The following is a 23,191-nucleotide window of genomic DNA, read 5'->3' on the forward strand; positions in this document are numbered from 1 at the left end:
CCACCACTGGTCCTGGAGGACAGGCAAAGGAAAGATGGTTGGTTTGGGAGAAGTGGTCCCAGGGAGGCTGGGAAACCTCCCCATGATGACTAGTCCCACAAGGAAGGCCACACCCCCGCTGACCATACCCTCAGCAGTTAAGCCATTGAGGCTTAAGGGGGTACAGAGAATGAAATGCAAGAAGGTTGCAGGAGCCCACCCTTCCCCAGCCCCACCTCTCCACAGAGGGGACTCCTGTGCCCACCCTCTGCCCAGCACACGCCCCTCCCCAGGGCAGAATTAGCTCACAGGCTACTGGGTTTGGCAGAAAGAACAGGGTCTGAGCTGCTGACCCTTTCCCCTGCCTATTCTTTTCAGATTTATCCACAGGAAGAGAGGATGCTGTGGTCCACAGGCAAACAGGGGTGGCAGCTCTGCCCAAGGATCAAGGCTGACTGTGGCTGCCAGCCTGACCTCTGCCTGCCTCTCACCTGACAGGGGCTCAGAAAGCCTGGCTTTCAAACTTAGCCCCACGCCCACGCCTGCTCTGCCACTCCCCACTGATGCTGACCTTGGGCAAGGGAACAGAGCATCACCTGTGTGCCCATGAACCCTAGCACCTAACAATCTGGCTGATCCTTCGCACTACTTCTTTGTTTACCAACCATTTATACTCATTTTTAAATTTTTTTCCTTCTACTTTTATTCGGTTTGTTCTGTTTTTCTTTTCTTTTTTTTTTTTTTAACCAGACTTCCTGAGCTGAACAATTCAGTTCAGTCACTCAGTCATGTCTGACTTTGCAACCCCATGGCCTGCAGGACACCAGGCTTCCCTGTCCATCACCAATTCCTGGAGCTTGCTCAGACTCATGACCATCGAGTCGGTGATGCTATCCAACCATCTCTTCCTCTGTCATCCCCTTCTCTTCCCGCCTTCAATCTTTCCCAGCATCAGGGTCTTTTCCAATGAGTCACTTCTTCAAATCAGGTGGCCAAAGTATTGGAGTTTCAGCTTCAGCATCAGTCCTTCCAATGAATATTCAGGACTGATTTCCTTTAGGACTGACTGGTTTGATCTCCTTGCAGTCCAAGGAACTCCAAGTGTCAATTCTTTGGTTCTCAGCTTTCTTCATAGTCCAACCCTCACATCCACACATGACTACTGGAAAAACCATAGCTTTGACTAAACAGACCTTTGTTGTCAAAGTAATGTCTCTGCTTTTTAATATGCTGTCAGGTTGGTCATAGCTTTTCTTCCAAGGAGCAAATGTCTTTTAATTTCAAGGCTGTAGTCACCATCTGCAGTGATTTTGTAGCTCAAGAAAATAAAGTCTCTCACTGTTCCCATTGTTTCCCCATCTACTTGCCATGAAGTGATGGGACCGGATGCAATGATCTTCATTTTTTGAATGCTGAGTTTTAAACCAACTTTTTCACTCTCCTCTTTCACTTTCATCAAGAGGCCCTTTAGTTCCTCTTTGTTTTCTGCCATAGGGGTGGTATCATCTATGTATTTCAGGTTATTGATATTTCTCCCAGCAATCTTAATTCCAGTTTGTGTTTCATCGAGCCCTCCATTTCTCATGAGGTACTCTGTATAGAAGTTAAATAAGCAGGGTGACAATATACAGCCTTGAAGTACTCCTTTCCCAATTTGGAAACAGTTGTTGTTCCATGTCCATTTCTAACTGTTGCTTCTTGACCTGCATACAGGTTTCTTAGGAGGCAGGTAAGGTGGTCTGGTATTCCCATCTCTTGAAGAATTTTCCAGTTTGTTGTGATCCACACAGTCAAAGGCTTTGGTATCACCAATAAAGCAGAAATAGATGTTTTTCTGGAATTCTCTTGCTTTTTCGATAATCTAACAGATGTTGGCAATTTGATCTCTGGTTCCTCTGCCTTTTCTAAATCCAGTTTGAACATCTGGAAGTTAATGGTTCAAGAACTGTTGAAGCCTCATTTGGAGAATTTTGAGCATTACTTTGCTAGCATGTGAGATAAGTACAATTGTGCCACAGTTTGAACATTGTTTGGCATTGCCTTTCTTAGGGACTAGAATGAAAACTGACCTTTTCCAATCCTGTGACCACTGTTGAGTTTTCCAAATTTGCTGGCATATTGAGTGCAGCACTTTCACACCATAATCTTTTAGGATTTGAAACAGCTCAACTGGGATTCCATCACCTTCACTAGCTTTGTTCATAGTGATGCTTCCTAAGGCCCAGTTGACTTCACATTTCACGATGTCTGGCTCTAGGCAAGTGATCACACCATCATGGTTATCTGGGTCAGGAAGATCTTTTTTGTATAGTTCTTCTGTGTATTGTTGCCACCTCTTCTTAATATCTTCTGTTTCTGTTAGGTCCATCCCGTTTCTGTCTTTTATTGTGCCCATCTTTGCATGAAATGTTCCCTTGGTATCTTTAATTTTCTTGAAGAGATCTCTAGCCTTTCCCATTCTATTGCTTTCCTCTATTTCTTTGCATTGATCACTGAGGAAGGCTTTCTTATCTCTCCTTGCTATTCTGTGGAACTCTGCATTCAAATGGGTATATCTTTCCTTTTCTCCTTTGCTTTTTGCTTTTCTTTTCTCAGCTGTCTGTAAGGGCTCCTCAGACAACCATTTTGTCTTTTCGCATTTCTTTTTCTTGGGGATGGTCTTGATCACTGCCTCCTGTATTATGTCAAGAACCTCCCTCCATAGTTCTTCAGGCATTCTGTCTATCAGATCTAATCCCTTGGATCTATTTGTCACTTCCACTCTATAATTGTAAGGGATTTGATTTAGGTCATACCTGAATGGTCTAGCGGTTTTCCCTACTTTCTTCAATTTAAGTCTGATTTTGGCAATAAGGAGTTTATTTAGAAAGATGGTCTTATATAAAAACTGATTGTTCACTGATATGTGTATACATCTCAGGTCATCAAGCAGGTATTGCCATATACCTAATCTAATTTTATAGCATTCTTTGACTGTCATACCTCAAGGTCAGAAATCATTCACTGCCTTTCCCCCAGAAGCCTCAGTGCTCTGTGGTGACCTAAATGAGAAGGAAATCCAAAAAAGAGGGGACACGTGTGTACATATGGCTGATTCACTTTGCTGAACTATAGAAACTAACAACACTGTAAAGCAACTCTATTCCATTAAAAGTTAATTCTTAAGAAAGATACTTTCTTCATTCCCAATATAAGCATTTAAAGCTGCAAATTTCCCTGGAACTGCCATTGTACTTATTAGTTTTGATGCACTATATCATTTTTTCATTCAGTTTTAAACAGCCATCTCTATATTGATTTCTTTATTGACCTACAAGAAAATTAGAAGTGTATTTTAAAATTCAAAAATCCAGCAGTTTGGAGCCTTCTAGGGGAAAGGTAGTGAATGATGATTTCTGACCTTGAGGTATGACAGTCAAAGAGTGCTGTAAAATTAGATTACGTATATGACAATACCTGCTTGGTGACCTAAGATATATACCTATATCTATGAATAATCAGTTTGTATAAATTTTAAAGTACACCTGAAAATAATGTATGTTCTCTAAATTGGTTGTACAGGTTTTATAATACCACCTTTCTAAACTGTATTTTATAATATCATAACTAATTTTTTCTGCTTTATCTATCAATTCACTGAGAGAAATGTATCAAAATTTATGGTTATAAGTTTGTCAGATTCTCCCTATAAAGTCCATTAACTAGTCCTTCATATTTGGAGGTTGTGTCTGTTGGAAGTTCATGGATTGACAGTCATTTTTCCTAGTGAATTACTCTCGATTATTATTTCATAGGTGTCTTGATTCCCAGCAATGCGTTTGCCTTGTCACTTTTGTCTGATGTTAATGTTGTTAAGCTACTTTCATTTAACATTTTAACACACCTTTCTCTACCTGTTACTTTCTACTCAAGAGGCAGCGGTGGTTCAGACCTCAGCTCTGTCCCTTACGAGCCATGTGACTGGCCAGAGGCAGCCAACTGGGCACCAAAAACGACACCATATTTGGTATATTCCAATCCACTGCAGCGCAAATCCATTAGTTTATAATAATATGAGAAGAAAAAAAAGGTCATTGGAGCCATCTTTGAAGGATGCTGGTAACTGTTTGGTTACTTTGAAAATTAGCAAATAAAGGGGAAAACATGCATTGTTTTGGCTTCCCTATATGAATTGCACCTCTAGGTAACTAAATAGCTGATGAGAAGTTTCTTTTTAAGGAAGCATTCTGGCTGATAAATGAATTCGTATTCTAGAAGTAGCATAAGAAGTAACCAGGTGTCACCAGAGATGCGGACATACCACCAGTGACAAAGACTCTTTGCCCCATATGAAGAGCAGGCATCTGCTCTTGCATCTAGATCTCACTCCAATTTACAGGAAAAACAGAGATGAGAGGAGCACTGCAGAAGCCACCCCTGAGCCTTGAAGCCAAAGTGCAGGCTCTGGGAGGCTCTAGGGAGCCAGCAGCTCTATGACTTCAACAAATAATTTAAATGAAAAAGCAGGGATGGTAAGGTGATGACAATTACAGATAGAAGGAGACTCGAGAGGCACATCTTCCCAACATATGGACCTCAGATCTTGATTTGAACAAATTCTTTAAAATTTTTATGAAGTTATTGGGGAAATGTTAACATTGGCTAGATATTTGCTAATATTAAATCATCATTCTTTTTTGAGTGGGGTAATATTATTGAGTTTATGTTTCTCAAAAAAAAGACTCTAGGGACTTCCCAGGTGGTCCAGTATCTAAGACTCCGTGCTCCCAATGCAGGGGGCCCTGGTTCAATCCCTGGTCAGGGAACTGGGTCCCACAAGCCGCAACTAATAGTTTGCATTGATCAACTAAAGATCCCACATGCTGCAGAGGAGCCTGGCAGGCTACAGTCCATAGGACTGCAGAGTTGTACACAACTAAAGAGACTTGGCACGCATGCTGCAATGAAGATCAAAGATCCCGCATGCTTCAACTAAATAAGATCACCAGCCCAGGTTGGGTGCATGAGACAAGTGCTCGGGCCTGGTGCACTGGGAAGACCCAGAGGGATCGGGTGGAGAGGGAGGTGGGAGGGGTGACCGGGATGGGGAATACATGTAAATCCATGGCTAATTCATTTCAATGTATGACAAAAACTACTGTAATGATGTAAAGTAATTAGCCTCCAACTAATAAAAATAAATGGGAAAAAAAAATAAATCTAAAATGAATTAAAAAAAAAAAATTTATAATGGTTAAAGCTAAAAGGCTTTTTTCAAAAAGACTCTACTTTTTTAGATACACATAAGGGAACATCTAGAGATGAAATTATATGTGTAGGATTTAGTTCAAATAGCCCTGGTTTGGGGAGGGGTCTGAGTGGGATGTCGTTGACAATCATCAGAGCTGATTGGCACAAGCACTGATTATTCATTACACTAGTCACTCAAATTCTGTGCTTGTTTGAAGATTTTCATTTTTCAGCATGTTTTAAATAATAAAACTCACAGACAGAGCTCAGCACTGGGTTCTGGGTGTGCCGGACCCCCAGGCTCACCCGCATCAAAGGAGCCATCCTTCTGGATCTGGGCGAGGATGTGCGACAGGGAGGCAGAGCCAGACTTCCCGGCGTCAGCCAGCTCCACAAGCTGCAGCCGTGGCGTGGTCTCGGGCGGGAAGCGGTAGAACTGGAAGGTGAAGTACACAGTCTGTGGCCATGGAGCTGCCTGCTCGTCCTGGGGCACCCTGGATCCAACGACACCCCGAGTCAACCAGGCATCCCAGTGGAGAACCGGGCTTTCATCACACAACACACTCGCAGGGAGACCATGGGCGAAAGGCCACCTCCTCCACCCCCACAGCAGCCACAGGGTGACCTCAGGGAGCCCTCTGGGCATCCCCTCTTCAGGAGTGATGGAGAGCCCTGCCCTTGGGGCTACACCAGCACCCCGAGGACTGGGCAACATGCTGTCCATGTTGTAACTAAGGACCATAGGAGTCCGGGTAAAGCAGAGTTTATAGCATTTGGAAATGGCTGGGGGTGGGTCCCAGCCAGACTGAAACAAAGACACAGGGCATTCTGTAATTGTTAAGACCTGGTCATAGGTTTCTGCTGGGTCAGAACCACATGGAAGCTTTCCCTCGACGCAAGAAATGCAAAAGCCAGGTAAAGAGTAACAGGTGAAATAATCAAGAATTTACCTGCTAAAGGCAAGAAATTGCAGCACTATCTCATTGCCTTGTAGACAGTCCGATTCTTCCTTCTGAGGGCTGAACTTCACGGGGTCTGTAGGACTCACAGCCTCAGCTGGTTGCTTGTTGGCATCCAGAATCTCAGGAAAGCCAGCAGACTGCAGCAGTGCCAGGGAGGCCCGTGACAGCTTCCCTCCAGAGCTGGAATGGATGGCCCCCTGAGCCAGACTCCAGGAGAAGACCGACCGAGGGGCAGGACCCGGACAGTCACCTCTCTGGGAAAGCCTGCTGTTCAGGGAGTCACAGGGTCTTGATGCTCAGTGCTTGCCTGGGGTCCCTCCCAGACCTGCTCCTCACCTCCTAGTCTGGGTTCCTGCAATGATCGGGGCGTGCACAGGCGTGAAAGGCAGTTCCTGCAAGTGGTCAGCAGCGGACGTTCCCAGGGCCAAGGCCGTCTGGCTCAGGTCAGCCTCCAGGTGAGAGATCCTCCCCTCCAAGGGAAACTCCTGTCAAACACAGTGGGGCCCCAGGTAAGGCCAACAAGGAGCCCCACTCGTAACCAAGGAAGCTGGACATGGGGCTCATGGATGAATCACCCCTGCCACATGGCAAATGAAAACACAGGAGGCTCAGCTGCATTGCAATCTCAGGTAAGTGGTGAATAATTTCAGTATAAGCATGTCCTGGGCAATATCCGGGACATACACTAAAAAGGGATTGTTTATCTGAAATTCTAATTCACCTGGGCATCCTGTATTTTATGTGAGTTGAAAAGCAACAAGGAAGGAACCACTGATTTTATGAACAGGTCAGTAGTCTGGGAGATGCCTGATGCCTGAGAAGACAAATTAACATTAAAACCATGTCCATGGAACAGGAAGATGAAACTGTCTCCAGCAATGCAAGGGAGCCTGTGGGACGGAGCCCTCATATGTACAGACGCTCCCTGTCCCCACATCACCCAATGCTCGAGGCACCCACCTGCATCCACCTTCCACCTCTGTCTAAGTGAAGACACTTAGGATCCAGGATACTCTCTCTGGAGCTGGCTTCCCCAGCTTCTCATTTCATTCAGAAGGAGCCCCAAGTGACTTGGTCGCCAGTAACAGAAGATATGTAAGATCTTCCTGACTACATGAGCCCAGGGATATTTTGGAATAAGGTATTTCAGCATAAGGATTTTCAGGTAAGTAATTAACTAGAGCCGCTTTTCCTCGACAGACTTCCAGGGCAAGACTGAAGTTTGCAGGTGAACCAAGAAACTCTATGTGGGTCCCACCAAGGCCAGTGGAAGGAAGCAGGCCTATTTCAGTCCATTAGCTCCAGTGGAATCTGGGGGTGGTGAGTTTCATGGACTCTTCCGGCCTCAGACAGGAAGGCGAGCATCCTGGAAGGGGTGCTGGCAGCTTGGGTCAGCCTCTAGTTACATCTCTATGGAAACTTTTCTTTTTCTCTTGTGTTCAGAGGTCTAAGGGCACTTTGTCTTTTCGGGTAAAAGAAAGGCAGAAATCAAGCCCTGTGGCAGGAACACCTCCCAAACCAAACCCTTGGTCACCAAGACAGATGGTGGAAGATATCTGGAACCTGGAAAGGAGGCAATGTCCAGCCCCCATCCCTATGCCTGCTTCACAGGGACCCCATGAAGGTCTCAACCACCTAGCCAAGGGCCAGGGCAGCCGGCCAAGTCAGAGACTTCATCCGAGTCAGGAGTCTGGAGCCATTCTCAGGAAAGAGGCAGGGCGGGGGGGAGGGGCAGGCTACTTACCCCTGGGACCAGGGAGGGCGCGGGGCTCCCAGGAGGCCGTGATGAGGGTTTGGCCGAGCGGTGGCGCGGAGCCGGGGACGGTGGGGAAGCCGCCAGCTGGGAAAGTGACAGCTGAAGGGAAGAAAGCTTGGGTAAGATGACAAAGGGCACCGCAGTAACTTCACAGAGCCCCTCCTGCCCCCCCAGCACTGACCCTCCAGGGGAATAGGACTCTAGTTGTGGCCCCAGGAGGCAGCAAGGTCTGGAATCTCCTGGTCACCAGCTGCTCTGGGCCAGGCACTGAGTCTAATTGCTTCTACTCTCATCATCAAGAGCTGCAATTAGGTGATCTCTCCCACATCACAATATTTGAATAAAAATAGTATTAATAAGGAAAAGCAAGTGGAAGGGACACCAGGTTCTCTCCACTCAGGCTGCAGGTCTGGTCTCTGAACTTCTCTGGGTTTTATCCCCATCCCTGGGCTGAACTCCTCCATGACCCCTTCTGATTCTAACCACCTGTGTTCCTATGACATGAACCTGCCCATTATGGGATGACCCTGATGGCAGCTGATGTGGGCCCTGGAATCCCCGCTCCACCACTTGACTGCCACATGATGTGGGCAAGTCACCTAACTCACTGGTTTAGCCTCAGTCTCCTCACCTGTAAAAGGGGGATGCTGACAGCAGCTAAATCACAGGACTGCTGTGGGAAAGGAACTGGCATGTACCCGACATGGAGTCAGCCTTCTGCAGACGGTACACATATACGGGGAGTGAAGGTCAATGTGAAAGGCTGGTGTGGGGAGATGAAGAGACCTGACCCTACTGAAGACCCATCTCTCAAATCCTGTTTATAATGCAGTACACGTTACTCATGGGACCTCTGCCATCAGCAGTGACCATCAGCCCAAGGGTAGCAATGGTGGTAGCATGGCAGGTGGTGCTGATACAGAAAGGACCCAGCACATGAAGAGGTGTTGAGGAAACGGGTGGGGGCCCTGGGGGATCTGGGCAGCATTTTGGGGCAGAGAGGAATGTAGGGTCGGCTCAGCTCCCCTGGACCCCAGCAGCCATCCTGAGGCTCTCTGGCTGCTGGGGGCGGACGGTGCTGTTCTGTGGCCCCCAGCACTCAGAAGCACCATGCCAAACACTGCAGGGGATATGGGGACAGGCCAGCAGGAGCCGGGAGGCTGCCCCGACCGTGCCTTCAGGCAAATGCAACATCCACTCTGATCCAGTTTCCAAGCTGCATGGTGCTCGTTAAAGCCCTGTCCTGGGCCAGCCTCGGATACTGAACAATTCAACTTTTCTAGAAAGTCAATGTCCAGGATGGTGCTGGCAGACAAGGTCATCAGGAAGACAAACCAGCTCTGACCTCATTCAAACCACGTGGCCAGAGCCAGCCCAGAGCTACGGGCAGACCCACAGCCAGCTCAGGATCCCCAAAGGGTGGCAGCACACTCCTAGACCAGAGGAGGTATCTGCTCTCTGACAGGCCTGCAGGTCAAGGTCCTGTCCCCACCAGCACCAGCTGCTCAGGGTACCTGCCCGGCTGCCGCCCAGGGACACTGCAGCTCAGCCAGTGCCCTCTCCTAGCAGGGAGGTCAGGAGGGCACACCCCAGGGTCTCAGAAGAAAAACCAAGGCTGACCAGTCCTAAACGATCATCAGCCACCAAACGTAATTGCCAGGGAGAACCATTCTGAGTGTGGAAAAGGCCTTCAGTGGCAACCAGAGGATGGTTAACAACCACCGGAGCCACTGCCCCGAGAGCCGGCTCTGGGACCCGCTGCAGAGACAGGCAGGGGGACGGCTGAGGACGCCCCGGTTGCTGTCCCTGGGGGCCCATCCCCTCAGGCTCGCCGGGATCCTTCCCACCCACACACATACACAGGGTATCAAGTGTTCTTAAAGACGCCAAGAGGACTTTGCTGCACCCAGAACCTTTAAATACGTGATTTTAGAATTCTGAAGCAGGCCTCTCAGGCCTGGACTTACCCCTGGTCCCACGGGTGAGTCCTGGGGAGCGATGAGCCCCTGGGGCGGCGATGCTGGTGGGTCTGCGAGGAAGCACAGGGGGACGGGGAAGGGACACCAAGAGCCCGGCTGAGTCAGTCTGGGTGCGCATCTCCCCTGACCCCACCCAAGCTGTAACCAGTGCTACAGCCAGGCAGTGGCCACCCCACAGTCTCCCCGCTTGGTGGGCAGGCCAGCGCATGCATCTGGGGTCACTGCCTGCAGGATGGAACCCGAGCTCACTCCCCACTTCCACAGCCTCCTTCTCCTGCTCCTGTGGGCACTCTGCCTGTGCTCAGGGAGATGCGAGGCTCTTGGAAGGCTCACCCTTCCTTTCACCTTCTCACACACCCCTGCCTTTGGTGGGCCGGGCTCTGACATCTGTCCAGACTGGGACTTCCCCAGCTGTGGCCCACTGGCTGTTTAGTTAAATAAGAAACTTCTACACAGACATGCATACATGGCAAATGCCACAGCTGGGGGTTCTGCTCTTGCATCACTCACAGCCCGTCCCCCCAAGGCTCACTCACTCTAGGGGTGCGAGTGCAGTACCAGGAAGAATCCAGGCCAGTCCTCCTCAGGGTCCTCAGGGCGAGGGTGCCCCTGGGTGACGCCAGGCTGGTCCCTGCAGTGCCCAAGATGCCCACCTGCAGAGGGAGCAGCCGCCCCCACAGTACCATCCCTACCTGCAGAGCTCGGTCCCACGTGGCGGTCCAGGGCAGGGCCGGGCTGGGTTTGCCTGTGCTGCTTCCACCCCCATCCCGGGCCCTGAACTCCAGCCCAGAAGCCCAGGCATCGCTCGAGTCCCAGAAACCCCCAGCCTCTCGGCACTGAGCTCCTGTGTTTGGGGCCACCGCCACCTCACCATCACCCCGCCCACACCATGTCTGTCCTGCCTTCACCTGCCAGTACCACCACCTCCAGCCCGCCTGACCCAGGCCCACACTGACAGGGTACTCCTCACCCACCCGAAGGCCCAGGTGTGACCGGACACCTGTCTGAGGTGACCTGCCTGGTTCCCCTGAGGACCACACCTGCCTCATGCACCACAGTCCCCTTCACGGGGACCTGACTCTGGCCACTGCATGTGAACACCGCCCCCTCTTGAACTTCAGGACATCCTGAGACATCACGGCCCTCCCTGAGGTAACCAGCCCTGCTCCAGTCATCCCCACGTGGCCCTGAGGACCTAACTTTAGCCCATCCTTCTTCCCCTGTAGTCTCTGCTGCCCACGTCCCTGCACAAGAAACCATCAGAATGGCTCACATGCTCCTGCAAATGGAAGCCCTGAAATAAAAGCTGGTCCATCCGTGTGTGGAGCCTAGAAGGAATTAAAAAGTGGGAGGTTGACGGGTGCATCGTGAAGTGGGCCTTGCCCAGATAAAGGCTTTGCCAGGCACACTGGGCAGCTCAGGCCCGCGCAGTCTCAGGAAGGGCTGAGTCAGCGATTTCACACCACCTGCGCCAGTCACTATAGGGTCGGCCACGCCGTGCAGGAGACAGAGAACCTCACACTTGCAGCTGCAGCCGCCGAGCCCATCTGAAGATGAATTTCCTGACAACCGATTACTTCCCCATCAGCCTCCACTCACTGAAAAGTGCTGTCGACAGAAGCTAAGGTGTCTAGTCCTCTCTCGGCTCAGCTTCTAGAAGCCCAAATGATCTACAACTGACTGAAAAGGCCATGAAGGGGCTTGCAGCCTGCCCGGAACCTGGGCTGTCCGCATCCCACAGGGTCGCATAACTGCACTGAGCACTTCTCTGCACTGGGCCTGGGGTGGGTGTGCAGACAATATGCAGGTCTGAAGCCTACCCACACTCCAGGGCGAGGGGGACTACTTTTCGGGTCAGCCCTTCTTGTGAGTCGAGTGGGTGGGCAAGCATCAGAGAGAGACAGAGAGTAAGCGCACAGACACGTTGAGTGCTCAGGCCCTAGGCTTGGCAACATCCTCCAGGCTGGAGAGTGCAGAGGCCTCACCAATGTCTTTCCTGAAAAGGCTGGGGTGGGAGGGTCCCCATGCACAGCTACCAGCCAGGAGCCAGCCCTGCGTGAGAGACAGCATTAACGCCCTTCGCCCCACGTTACGAGCTGCCTTCCAGAGAGCACTTTTGTGTGAACATAGCTGTGTATTTGGCTGGGGGTGGGGAGAGGGTGCTGGGGAAAAGACAATCAGCTGGCAGGGCCTGATGAAGGGGGTTTGTGGAGGAAAACGCTACCCTGCAGACAGACCTACTTGTGCTTAACCTAAGGGAGAGGTGGTTGTTGCTTAGCAACCATGGAAGCTGAGGGCCAGGCCCCGGACCAGGAGGGTGGGGGTCTGGGGGTGTTCCAGCATGGGGCCAAACAGCTGGCTCCAAGGGCAAGGGGATGGAAGGGGTCATCACAGCCAAAGACACAATCGCCATAATTCAAATAAAAATTCTGAAAAATAGCTTTCCCCAACAGACCTTGAAAATAAAGGATTAGTGAGTGTTTCATGGTACCTGGGACACTAAGAATTTATAAGGCAGACCCATTTGAAAGGCCTTTATTCCTAATTATTTGGCCTTTGAAAGCCATTCTCTTGAAGACTTTGATCACAGAAATGGAGGAAGTGAGTAAAGTCTAGAAAGACATAACGAGATGCTGGTTGATGCAGCAGGCATGGTCTCTGTGCTGAAGGAATCCAGACCTCAGGAGGCTGAGAAACGGAAGTGCCCCACCTAGTTAATCAGGCCCTAGAGCAGTGAGGAGTGCCAGATGTGCCCAGAGCCCTAGACTGAGCCACCTTCAAGGCCCAGGCTCAGAAGCCTGGGCTCTGAGCTCCTCACTGATGGTCTCCTACAGAACGCACTCTCAGACAGCCAGCACTGACTTCCATCCCCTGGGTGACATCTTTTGCTCTCCCCACCACTGCCTCATCTTTGGATGACACGTACCAGGGCACAGAGAGGATGCTCCCGAGGGTGTCGCCAGCACAAAAGTCAAGAATCTAATGCCTTATTACTCTGGGAAACACCATGATTACATATTGTCAACGACCCCTTCTGTTTTCTTATCTATTAAGCAAATGCACCAAAATTCCGACACCACCGGAACATTAGAAAGCAAAATGTGGGTCAGGGAGATGCTGAGTTCCAAAAACTGGAGATGGAGGGCCCTCTAGCGGCCCCATGCACACCCTCTCGTGCAGGGTGATGAATGGACCTTTGCTCCCTGGTAATTTTGCAGAAAGAATAAAAAGGACAATTCATAACAGGATGCCAAAGCACCTCACTTAAAGTGACAGCCGCATATCATTAAGATTTCCAGAGGAACCATATAAGTTGGTAAAATATTGAAGCAGGAGAAGTTTCCATCATCAGTTAAACACCAGCAGATATTTGTGTCTCCTGTATTAGGTCTTGGGAAGCAGTGTTTTCAAATGCTTGGAACCTGGGGTGAAGGCGAGCACATTAATGCGACGTGAATGCGGCGATAAATCCAAATTAAATAAACCAAATGTCCCATCCGTGCAGATCTGCTGGTCCCCAAACGAGAGCTGAAAGGCAGACGACGCTTCCACGGACCACCTGCACCAGAACTCAATTCCTGAGCTCCCAGCAGCACGAGCATCCCCTCCTGTGTGCTGAGAACACAGCAATAAATCTCTGGGAAAAGAACTAAGGGGTGTGCACCCAGCACCTCTGAATCCCAGGAAATCACGCTGCGACTCAGTGAGCTCCACACACGGGAGTAACACCCTCGGTCCATCAGCCAGAAAGAGGCTCAGATCATCTTGAGCCCATAACTAGCTGCCTTGTGGGGAAGCCCTTCCTGGGGGGTGAGGAGGTGTCCCCTGCCGCTTGAACTGCCACAGCGCTCCCTGGAGCCCATGCCCTGCTCTGTGCCCAGCAGACCCTCTGCAGGTCAAGGTGGTGAGCTTCCAGAGGACAGGCCAGGTCCCACGGGCAGGAACTCTATTCAGTCGAAGACGGGGAAATGCAGGAAAACATGGTTACAGCTGGGCGGCAACCTTGTGGTAGAGGCAGCTGAGCGCAGGGAGAGACACGGGACATGAAACCAGGCCCTGATCCATAGGGTAGCCACCTGAAAATACCCTCTCTTTGAGAGCAGGACCGAGAGACGGTTTCCCTTTGGGGATCGCCCTCCCAGCCCTTAACCCTGGGGTCAGTGGGGCTGGAAGTCTGAGCCATCCCGACAGAGTGTGTGACCCAGGACAGATGCCCCCTGCCCACATCCCAGTCATTCAGGGTAAAGACAGGGGATGCAGCAGGGGGCGGGACTCCGGCTCGGGACTTTGACTGGACAACTGGACAACAGAAGTTCTTCATGCTGGGATTCCTAAGCCCGAGGATGACAGAGAAGCTCCCAGAGCCACCCTGTAAGGAAACCCTGCCAGGAAGGAAGCCGACGGGGAGAGCTAGAGGGCAGATGGATGGGGTGCGGGAGACAGACAGACACACCAAGTCGTTACCACATCACTCAAGTGCCAGGATAGAGCCAAGACTCACACGCTCAACAACAGCCATCCCTTCCTACACTGTATGTATATCCCATTGGTTCTGCTTCTCTAGGGAACCCTGACTAAACGCTCATTTTACCCACCTTGTTGTTGCTGTTCAATCACTAGGTCGTGTCCGACTTTTTACGACCCCATGGTCTACAACATCCCAGGCTTCCCTATCCTTCACTACTTCTTGGAGTTTGCCCAAATTGGCCCACTGGTCAAATCTGACCCACAATCTGTGCTTATAAATAAAGCTTTATTAGAACACAACCATGCTCATTCATTTACACACCCTCAACGGCTTTCACCAGCAGAGATGACTAGCCATGACAGAGGTCATCTGGCCCACAAAGCCTAAAATATCTCCTCAGTTCAGTTCATTCAGTCACTCAGTCATGTCCAACTTTACGACTCCATGAATCACAGCACGCCAGGCCTCCCTGCCCAACACCAACTTCCAGAGTTTACTCAAACTCAAGTTCATCAAGTCGGTGATGCCATCCATCATCTCATCCTCTGTCGTCCCCTTCTCCTCCTCCCGCCAACCCTTCCCAGCATCAGGGTCTTTTCCAATGAGTCAACTCTTTGCATGAGGTGGCCAAAGTATTGGAGTTTCAGTTTCAGCATCAGTTCTTCCAATGAACACCCAGGGCTGATCTTTAGGATGGACTGGTTGGATCTTCTTGCAGTCCAAGGGATTCTCAAGAGTCTTCTCCAACACCACAGTTCAAAAGCATCAATTCTTCATCACTCAGCTTTCTTCACAGTCCAACTCTCACATCCATACATGACCACTGGAAAAACCATAGCCTTGACTAGACGGACCTTTGTTGGCAAAGTAATGTCTCTGCTTTTTAACATGCTATCTAGGTTGGTCATAACTTTCCTTCCAAGCAGTAAGTGTCTTTTAATTTCATGGCTGCAATCACCATCTGCAGTGATTTTGGAGCCCAAAAAAATAAAGTCTGACACTGTTTCCACTGTTTCCCCATCTATTTGCCATGAAGTGATGGGACTGGCCTTAAAGTCTGCTGACCTCTGCCAGAGATGGAGCTCAAATATGGAAAGAGAAACATAAATCCTGAACATAAGTTAATCAAATCAGGAGAGGCATAACCGTCAAGTAGCCCACACACCATTCTCTATCTTATTCTCTAAGAGGAACAGTAGCCCAGCAGGCTCCTTTTCCAAGGAATTCTCCTGGCAAGAATACTGGAGTGGGTAGCCAGCCCCTTCTCCAGGGTATCTTCCCAATGTAAGGACTGAACCCAGGTCTCCAGCATTGTAGGAGGATTCTTTACTATCTGAGTCACCAGGGAAGCCCCTTTATTTTTAGACCAGTTTTATATTCACAGCAACTGTGAGCAGAAAGGACAGAGAATTCCCATGTATTCCCTGCCCCAGAGACACACAGCTTCCCCCACTATCAACACTCCACACCAGAGTGTGACAGTATTCTTTTTGCTGGTCCTTTGTTGGTTTATTGTCTCTTTTTAAAAATGCGACCTCTATGAGGACAGGAGCCTGGAAGTTTACCTGGACATCACAGACTCTCAGTACGGTTTTCTGAATGGATGGGGTGTGGGGGTTACTGCTGAGCAAACCTATGTGAATAAACACTTACTCACTTTCTCTCAGGGTGGTTAATAAAAAATGCTGGAAGCAGGGCCAACACCCAACTCTGCAGCCGGGCAGGAATCCACTTCCCTAGATGGCAGCACAGGCACAGGTGTGTACCCATCAAGGACTCTGGGGTCAACAGTAAGTCTGCACAAATGTTGCGTTTGCTCCCAATCTGGTGGTTGCCTTGTTTCCACTGAGATTTAGGATCTGTATTTATTTGGGCCAGTGGTTGAGCGAGGTTATGAACACATGGCCACTGCCCACTGATGCTGCCAGCTAGGAGGATGATAAGATCAGTGTGACTGACAGCCACCATGAAGCATGTGCCCCGTTTCCAGGCCGCCCTGAGCACCCTGACCAATCTTCACTCATCTGACCCTCTCTACAATTCCCGACAGCATCTGCCAGCTTTTCTTTCCAGTTGTTTATCTTTCCATCATCGTTCTTCTTTCTAATCTTCTCATTCCTTCAATTAATTTTTAATGGTTTTACATACTGCAAATATCTTTCAGTCTGAGGAACTGCTTTTTAACTTTGTTCATGGAATCTTCTCTCTTAGAAAACTTTCTTTATATGTTAACATAATCACATTTCTCAATCTTCTCTTTTTGGTTTACACTTTATCTTGTTTAAGGAAGCCTTCCCAACCTCAGGGTCATAAAAATATTCTCCAATTTCTTCCTAAGACTCCTCAAGTGTTCTTTTTCATCTAAACAGTCCTTTCACCCATCTATTTTATAACCGAGGACACTGAGGGTCAGACACAAGAAGCCACTGGCCTAAGATCATCCAGCTGGCAAGTCTGAATTGTCTTCAAAGCCACTTACACGCCACTATGTGTCCACTTCCTTTCCGAAACCACCACACTTTTAGAACTCAGAACACCAGTGTGAAGGTTCAGACATAACAATATGCAGAGACCTATCAGCATCATGGCTGCTATGCAACACCCACTGTCCAAATAGACCAGCTCATTCCCCTATCCCCTCATCGGGGCACAGGCAGGTCATTCCTGCACTTCAGCCACAAAACACGGAGGCCTTGTGAGCATCCTCATCCAGGCCCTGTGTCACAAGGACTCTCTGCAACAGGCACCTAGAAATGACAGTTCTCTGCTGTAAGGTATTAACTGCACATGTGCATGCGTATGTGCTCAGTCGCTCAGTCGTGTCCAGCTCTTTGCAGCCCCATGGACTGCAGCCCACCAGGTTCCTCTGTCCGTGGGCTTTCCCAGGCGAATACTGGAGTGGGTTGCCATTTTATCCTCCAGGGGATCTTCCCAACCCAGGGTATTAACTAAACACTACAAAGTTGCTCTTCAAAGTGGTCCCTCCGGGTGTGGTGGGAGGTCCTCTTTTCCCAAATTCTCAACTTCATGCTGTCATTCAGCCAGCTCTTTCCAATACAAGGGAAATGAAATAAGTTCTCACTTTAATTTGCATTTCTCTGATTACTAGTGAAATTGAGCATTTTTTCATACATTTTAGTTATTCTGGTTTCTCCTCTGTGAACTCCCTTTTCATATCCTTTGACCATTTTTCTGTCTGGTCTTTTATTATTCCTTATTGATTGGTAACAGCTCTTTTTAGCATTTTTCTTCTCTCTAAACTTCTAATTAAAATTTCTAAAGTTCGGTCTTGTAATCCATCCAGAACTTATGGTCTGTTATTGTTGTTGTTCAATCACCAAGTCGTGTCTGACTCTTTGCGACCCCAGAGACTGCAGTACTGCAGGTTTCCCTGTCCTTCACCATCTCCCAGAGTTTGTTCAAATTCATGTCCATTGAGCCGGTGATGCCATCCAAACATCTCATCCTCTGCCACCCCCTTCTCCTCCTGCCTTCAATCTTTCCCAGCATCAGTGTCTGACCTACTTGCAGTCTGAGGTATGGTTTGTATACAATATGAAGTTGGAATCTGATTTTCTATTTTCCACAAGGACAGCCAGTCCAATGCTGTTAATTGACTGGTGTGCCCTTATTCCCGTGGTGGGCGGCATAATAGCAATCCCCCAACCCAAAATGTCCATATTCTAATTACCAGAACCATGACTATGTTGTATTAACACTGCCAAGGGAACCAAGGGTGCACATGGAACTAAAGTTGCTTATCAGCTGACCTTGAAATGCAGAGACTGATGGTCAGGGAGGGGGTGGGGGGTGCAGTAGGCAATGCTGCTATGACAGTCCTGATGAGTGAAAAGGAGGCAGGAGGGAGAATCAAAGAGAGATTTAAAATGTAACTCTGGGACTTCCCTGGCACTCCAGTGGCTAAGACTCAGAGCTCCCAGTGCAGGGGACACCAGTCTGATCCCTGGTCAGGGAACTAGATCTAGCATGCCACATGATCAAAAATAAATAAATTAAATAAAACGTAACTCTGCTGCCTCTGAAGATGGAAGCAGGGGCCGGAGGTACAGCTAGCCTCTGGGAGCTGGAAAAGGCAAGGAGACAGATTCTCCCCCACAGCCTATAGCAGGAACACAGCCCCAAGACCTGGATTTCAGCCTGTGAGACCTCTGGACTTCTGATCTCCAGAAATGTGGGATAGTAAGTCTATGGGGTCGTGCAGAGTCGGACACGATTGAAGCGACTTAGCAGCAGCAGCAGCAGCAGCAAGCTCATGCTATTTTAAGCAACCAAGCTTATAGTAATTTGCTATAACAATTAAAGGAAAGCAATATGCTCTTTATCTATAATTTGTCATGTATCACACTTTTTATCTTGTCCCATTATCTACTGATCTGTGTCTGTAGCAGTGTCACACTGTTCTAGTTACTATAATTTTACACTAACTCTGCGAGTCAAGAAAGGGGAAGCCTCCCTTCTTCACAACTGCCTTGGCTATTCTTGAATGGACTTACCTGGTGGCTCAGGGGTAAAGAATCTGCCCACAATGCAGAGACCCAGGTTCGATCCCTGGGTTGCGAAGATCCCCTGGAGAAGGGAAAGGCTACCCCTCCAGTATTCTTGCCTGGAGAATCCCCATGGACAGAGGAGTCTGGTGGGCTACAGTCCACAGGGTCGCAAAGAGTTGGACACAACTAAGTGACTAAGCACATACACACATAAGCACACACTCTTGAATATGTAATTTTTTAATTTAAAAAGAAAAGAATACATCTTAAAAGAAAAATAAATGCAGTGCACAGCGAAGACGCTTTCTAGGGAGAGGGTGTGAGCTAAAACTCAAAATCATGAAGCAACGACACAGTCAGTGAATCACACACAGCACAAAGCAGCTAAGAAAAGCTTCGAAACCACTGGACTTATCACCCCTGGGGTGAAGGATTTCAACAGCCTAGAAACTGTCAACAACAGGCAAAAACTTTACTTATGACCAAATTCATTCTCCTGACTGAAACAAAAATTACTTAACTAACAAAATACATAAGACAGCAGTTTTAATGACATTGGAATTCAGCAAGAAATGGTCCTAAGGAACTGGAAACAAAGAAGTAAGCCCTCCGATGGTCCCAAAATTAACATGCTGAGTGATTTTGCAGATTGCAGTGCAGGAAAGGGGAATGCAGAGCACAGTGGACCCCTGATTGGAAGGCTGGGCTAAGAGTTCAAGGAGACCAAAGAAACTGAAGTTTGCAGGGCTGAGCACAGACAGGAGAGGGATGCAGAGAGGGAATTCCAGCCACTTATAGAGGGTCCCTCTAGGATTCAGTAGGTCACTGACTGGGAAACTACCCAAGGATGGGGAAAGAGTCACCCCCAAAATTAGAGGGGCCAGTACCCTGTGCTCACATGGGGCCATTCTCACAGACTGGTAAACTTCATAATTCAAGGCCATCAGGCAAAGTATCGAAGGAGGTCTTCTCACTTAGTGAGGAGTAATTAGCCCTAGACTAAATGCTCTTGGGGTCCCATCTCACAACTCTTAAAGGCAAGGCCCTAAATGACCAAATGATTTCCAAAGTTCAAAAGTGTTTACCAGCTACCTGGACTTCCCTGCATGTCCAGTGGTTAAGACTCCAAGCTTCCACTGCAGAGGGAACTAACAGCCCACATGCCATGGGGTATGGCAAAATATATATATATATTTGTCAACTATAAAAATATTTAGCAACCAAAAGGAGAAAATTCACAATATCTGGAATCCAATCAAAAGTTATGACCATAGAGAAGCTGGAAGATACAACCCAAATCAGGATAAAAATCAATTAATCAAAACTAATGCACAACTGACCAAGATTTTAGAATTGGCAAACAAGGACATTAAAGTAGTGACAAACTTTGCAATGTTATCTCCAGATTCTGGTACCTTGAAACTAAACTAGGTTAAAATGAGAATTACTATATGGGTCATTTCAAACAGGATAAAATACTGGAATTTTAATTTTAAATTGTTGCACAAGTCTAAAGTTCATCTACCTCTGCCACCTTAGGAGAGAAACACAAAAGCATAAGTTTGTCAGTAGTTATACCTATATTTCACTTCTGGAGATGAAAACGACAATATCTGTGAGGAAAATGCACTGGGTGGGATTCATGGCAGATCAGAGGCTGCAGAGGAAAAGAAGAGTGAACCTGAAGACGCAGCAATACAAAGTATCTAGGACTGGAGCGCAGAGAGAAAAGACCACCAGTAAAACTGAGCAGAAGCTCAGCAGGGTGGGGCTTCCCACAGCTCTGCCACCTGATAAAGGCAAGACCGAGAGCCTGGAGGGAGAAGAGAGAGGAAGACAGAGAAAATAATCGGAGAAGGAATGATCAAAATTGTTCCAACTTCGATTTAAAAAGAAACAGAGCTCCAAGAAGTTCCATGAACACCACCAAAATTAGTTAAAGGACCATTTTGGGAAACAAAGGTAGCAGCACACTAGGCTTTCAATCTCCTCCAAGGGACTTCTCTGGAAGTCGATGTTCCCAATGCAAGGGGCCCAGGTTCGAACCCTGGTCAAGGAACTAGATCCCGCATGCTGCAACTAAGACCCAGTGCTGCCAAATAAATATATAAAAATAAATATTTTAAATAATAATAAATATATCTCCTCCAAGCCCTGTATGAAAACAGACGGGGCAGCTGGGAACGCAAACACAGAGCCCACAGGCCATGCCGACAGCCAGTCAGGCTGGAGAAGCCAACCGGCTCATCCTGTCCTGGCTGACAGTTAATTCGATTAGAAGGCCTTCACACAAGCTGTCTGTTTACAGTGTCATAACTGCACCAAAGTGTCACAACTACACGTGAAAATTCCTTTCCAGAAAAAGTACTTGTTATTTTTCCATTAACGATAGCTGTAGATCTAAGAAAATGATCTCTTCAGGTATTTCTAAGGACCACAGTAAACTATATTTGTTATTTTGAACTGCGTTTATTACATTTCACTACTGCCCAAGCTTCTCAAGTGGCTAGTGGTAAAGAACCTGCCTGCCAACAAAGGAGATGTAACAGACTTGAGTTCGATCCTCGGGTCGGGAAAATCCCCTGGAGGAGGGCATAGAAACTCACTCCAGTATTATTGCCTGGAGAATCCCATGGACAGAGGAGCCTGGCGGACTACAGTCCATAGGGCCACAAAAAGCTGGACACAACTGAAGTGACTTAGCATGCACAGCACGCATTATCCTTTTGAATAGCTTAATTAAAAACCAGAATAATGTTTATATCAAATTAGAAAATACACATATTTTATAATTTCGGATACTATCTTTCTTTCATACTAACATTTCTTAGAGGTTGGCCTTTGTTTTATTTTTAAAATGTAATTGTGAATAGGTCAAAGAAAGGAAGATACTAGAGTTAAAAAAGGGAATGGGTTTGACCTTTTGGTATTTTTTAACTATGTATTCTATACTTTCAATGCATTTAACTTTATCCAATAAAATTGTAAATTCATTCTAAACTAACTCGGGTAGAAAACACATGCCTGCCACCCACCACTCCAGGGGATTCTGGCTGATATTCTGGCAGATATTTCTCAAGTACAAGCAGTACTGTACATTTCAGTATCACTTATATGTGTGTGTGTGTTAGCTGTTTAGTCATGTCTGACTCTTTGCAACTCCATGGACAGCATATTAAAAAGCAGACATCACTTGGCCGACAAAGGTCCATCTAGTCAAAGCTATGGTTTTTCCAGTAGTCATATACAGATGTGACAGCTGGACCACAAAGAAGGCTGAGCACCAAAGAATTGATGCTTTCAAACTGTGGTGCTAGAGATGACCCTTGAGAGTCCCTTGGACTGCAAGGAGATCAAACCAGTCAATCCTAAAGGAAATCAACCCTGAATATTCATTAGAAGGACTGATGCTGAAGTTGAAGCTCCAATCCTTTGGCTACCTGATGTAAAGAGCTGACTCACTGGAAAAGACCTTGATCCTGGGAAAGATTGAAGGCAGGAGGAGAAGGAGGTGGCAGAGGATGAGATGGTTAGATAGCATCACCAACTCAAGGGACATGAATGTGAGCAAACTCTGGAAGATAGTGAAGGACAGAGGAGTCTGGCATGCTATAGTCCATGGAGTTGCATACAGTCTTAGCGACTGATATGACTTAGCAACTGAACAAAAACCATAAAGCTGGCAGTCTGTGGCTGTCAGCCAGCCTTTGATTCTTGAGCCTTGTGTCTGCAGGACATCCATGAGAGATGCCCCTTTAAGTGTCACCAACAGACCTTTCAAAGCCTTCAGTCAGGGAGCTAACTCATGGCTAAAGCACAAAGTGTTGGGCCAGGCTTTATCACTGTCCAATTCTATACCTCTGTAGTCACCAAAAACTCAATCAACTGATTCCAGTTAAAGCAATTTACAGCAAGTATCTGATAAATGTCATTTACCCGGGCACCCATGGAGCTGTGCCGTGAGCTTGAAGACTCAGCTCTCAGCACACACTTACTTGAAGGGGACGCAGGTGGCTTCCTAAAAGACCGCCGCTCTGCCTTGGGGCCACTTGCATTCCCTGTGGGTATGTCCGGGTGTTCTTCAGGGCTCAGCAAGTACTGGAACTGGACCGTCCCTGACTCCACCTGCTTCACCTATGATGGACCACAACAAGAGAAGTGATGGCCACGCTCCCTCCATCAGCACTGTGTGGTCAGAATAATTCAACCAGGAACATCCGCCCAATCCTAAACAATCAGTGTGGATTACCCTCAGCCAAGCAGAAATCAACACCATTGCTCCAGTTTGAATGCATTTTTACTTAACCTAT

The 23,191-nt window shown here is 47.9% G+C and overlaps 1 protein-coding gene across 4 annotated transcripts in view; it reads right to left on the reverse strand.

Moving 5' to 3' along the window:
* Window positions 1-23,191, reverse strand: part of NPHP4 (nephrocystin 4) — a 133,057-nt gene that overhangs the window by 46,240 nt on the left and 63,626 nt on the right. For all 4 annotated transcript variants that reach the window (XM_070474192.1, XM_070474191.1, XM_070474193.1 and 1 more), the window contains 6 exons: window positions 22,877-23,015; window positions 9,894-9,955; window positions 7,915-8,025; window positions 6,507-6,655; window positions 6,159-6,350; window positions 5,515-5,702 (listed from right to left, as the gene is read on the reverse strand). In XM_070474192.1, the coding sequence (XP_070330293.1) occupies window positions 5,515-5,702; window positions 6,159-6,350; window positions 6,507-6,655; window positions 7,915-8,025; window positions 9,894-9,955; window positions 22,877-23,015 (841 nt within the window). The remainder of the gene's footprint in view (window positions 1-5,514; window positions 5,703-6,158; window positions 6,351-6,506; window positions 6,656-7,914; window positions 8,026-9,893; window positions 9,956-22,876; window positions 23,016-23,191) is intronic.

The sequence above is a fragment of the Odocoileus virginianus genome, chromosome 11 (assembly GCF_023699985.2).
Source record: "Odocoileus virginianus isolate 20LAN1187 ecotype Illinois chromosome 11, Ovbor_1.2, whole genome shotgun sequence".
NCBI classification, from domain to species: domain Eukaryota; kingdom Metazoa; phylum Chordata; class Mammalia; order Artiodactyla; family Cervidae; genus Odocoileus; species Odocoileus virginianus.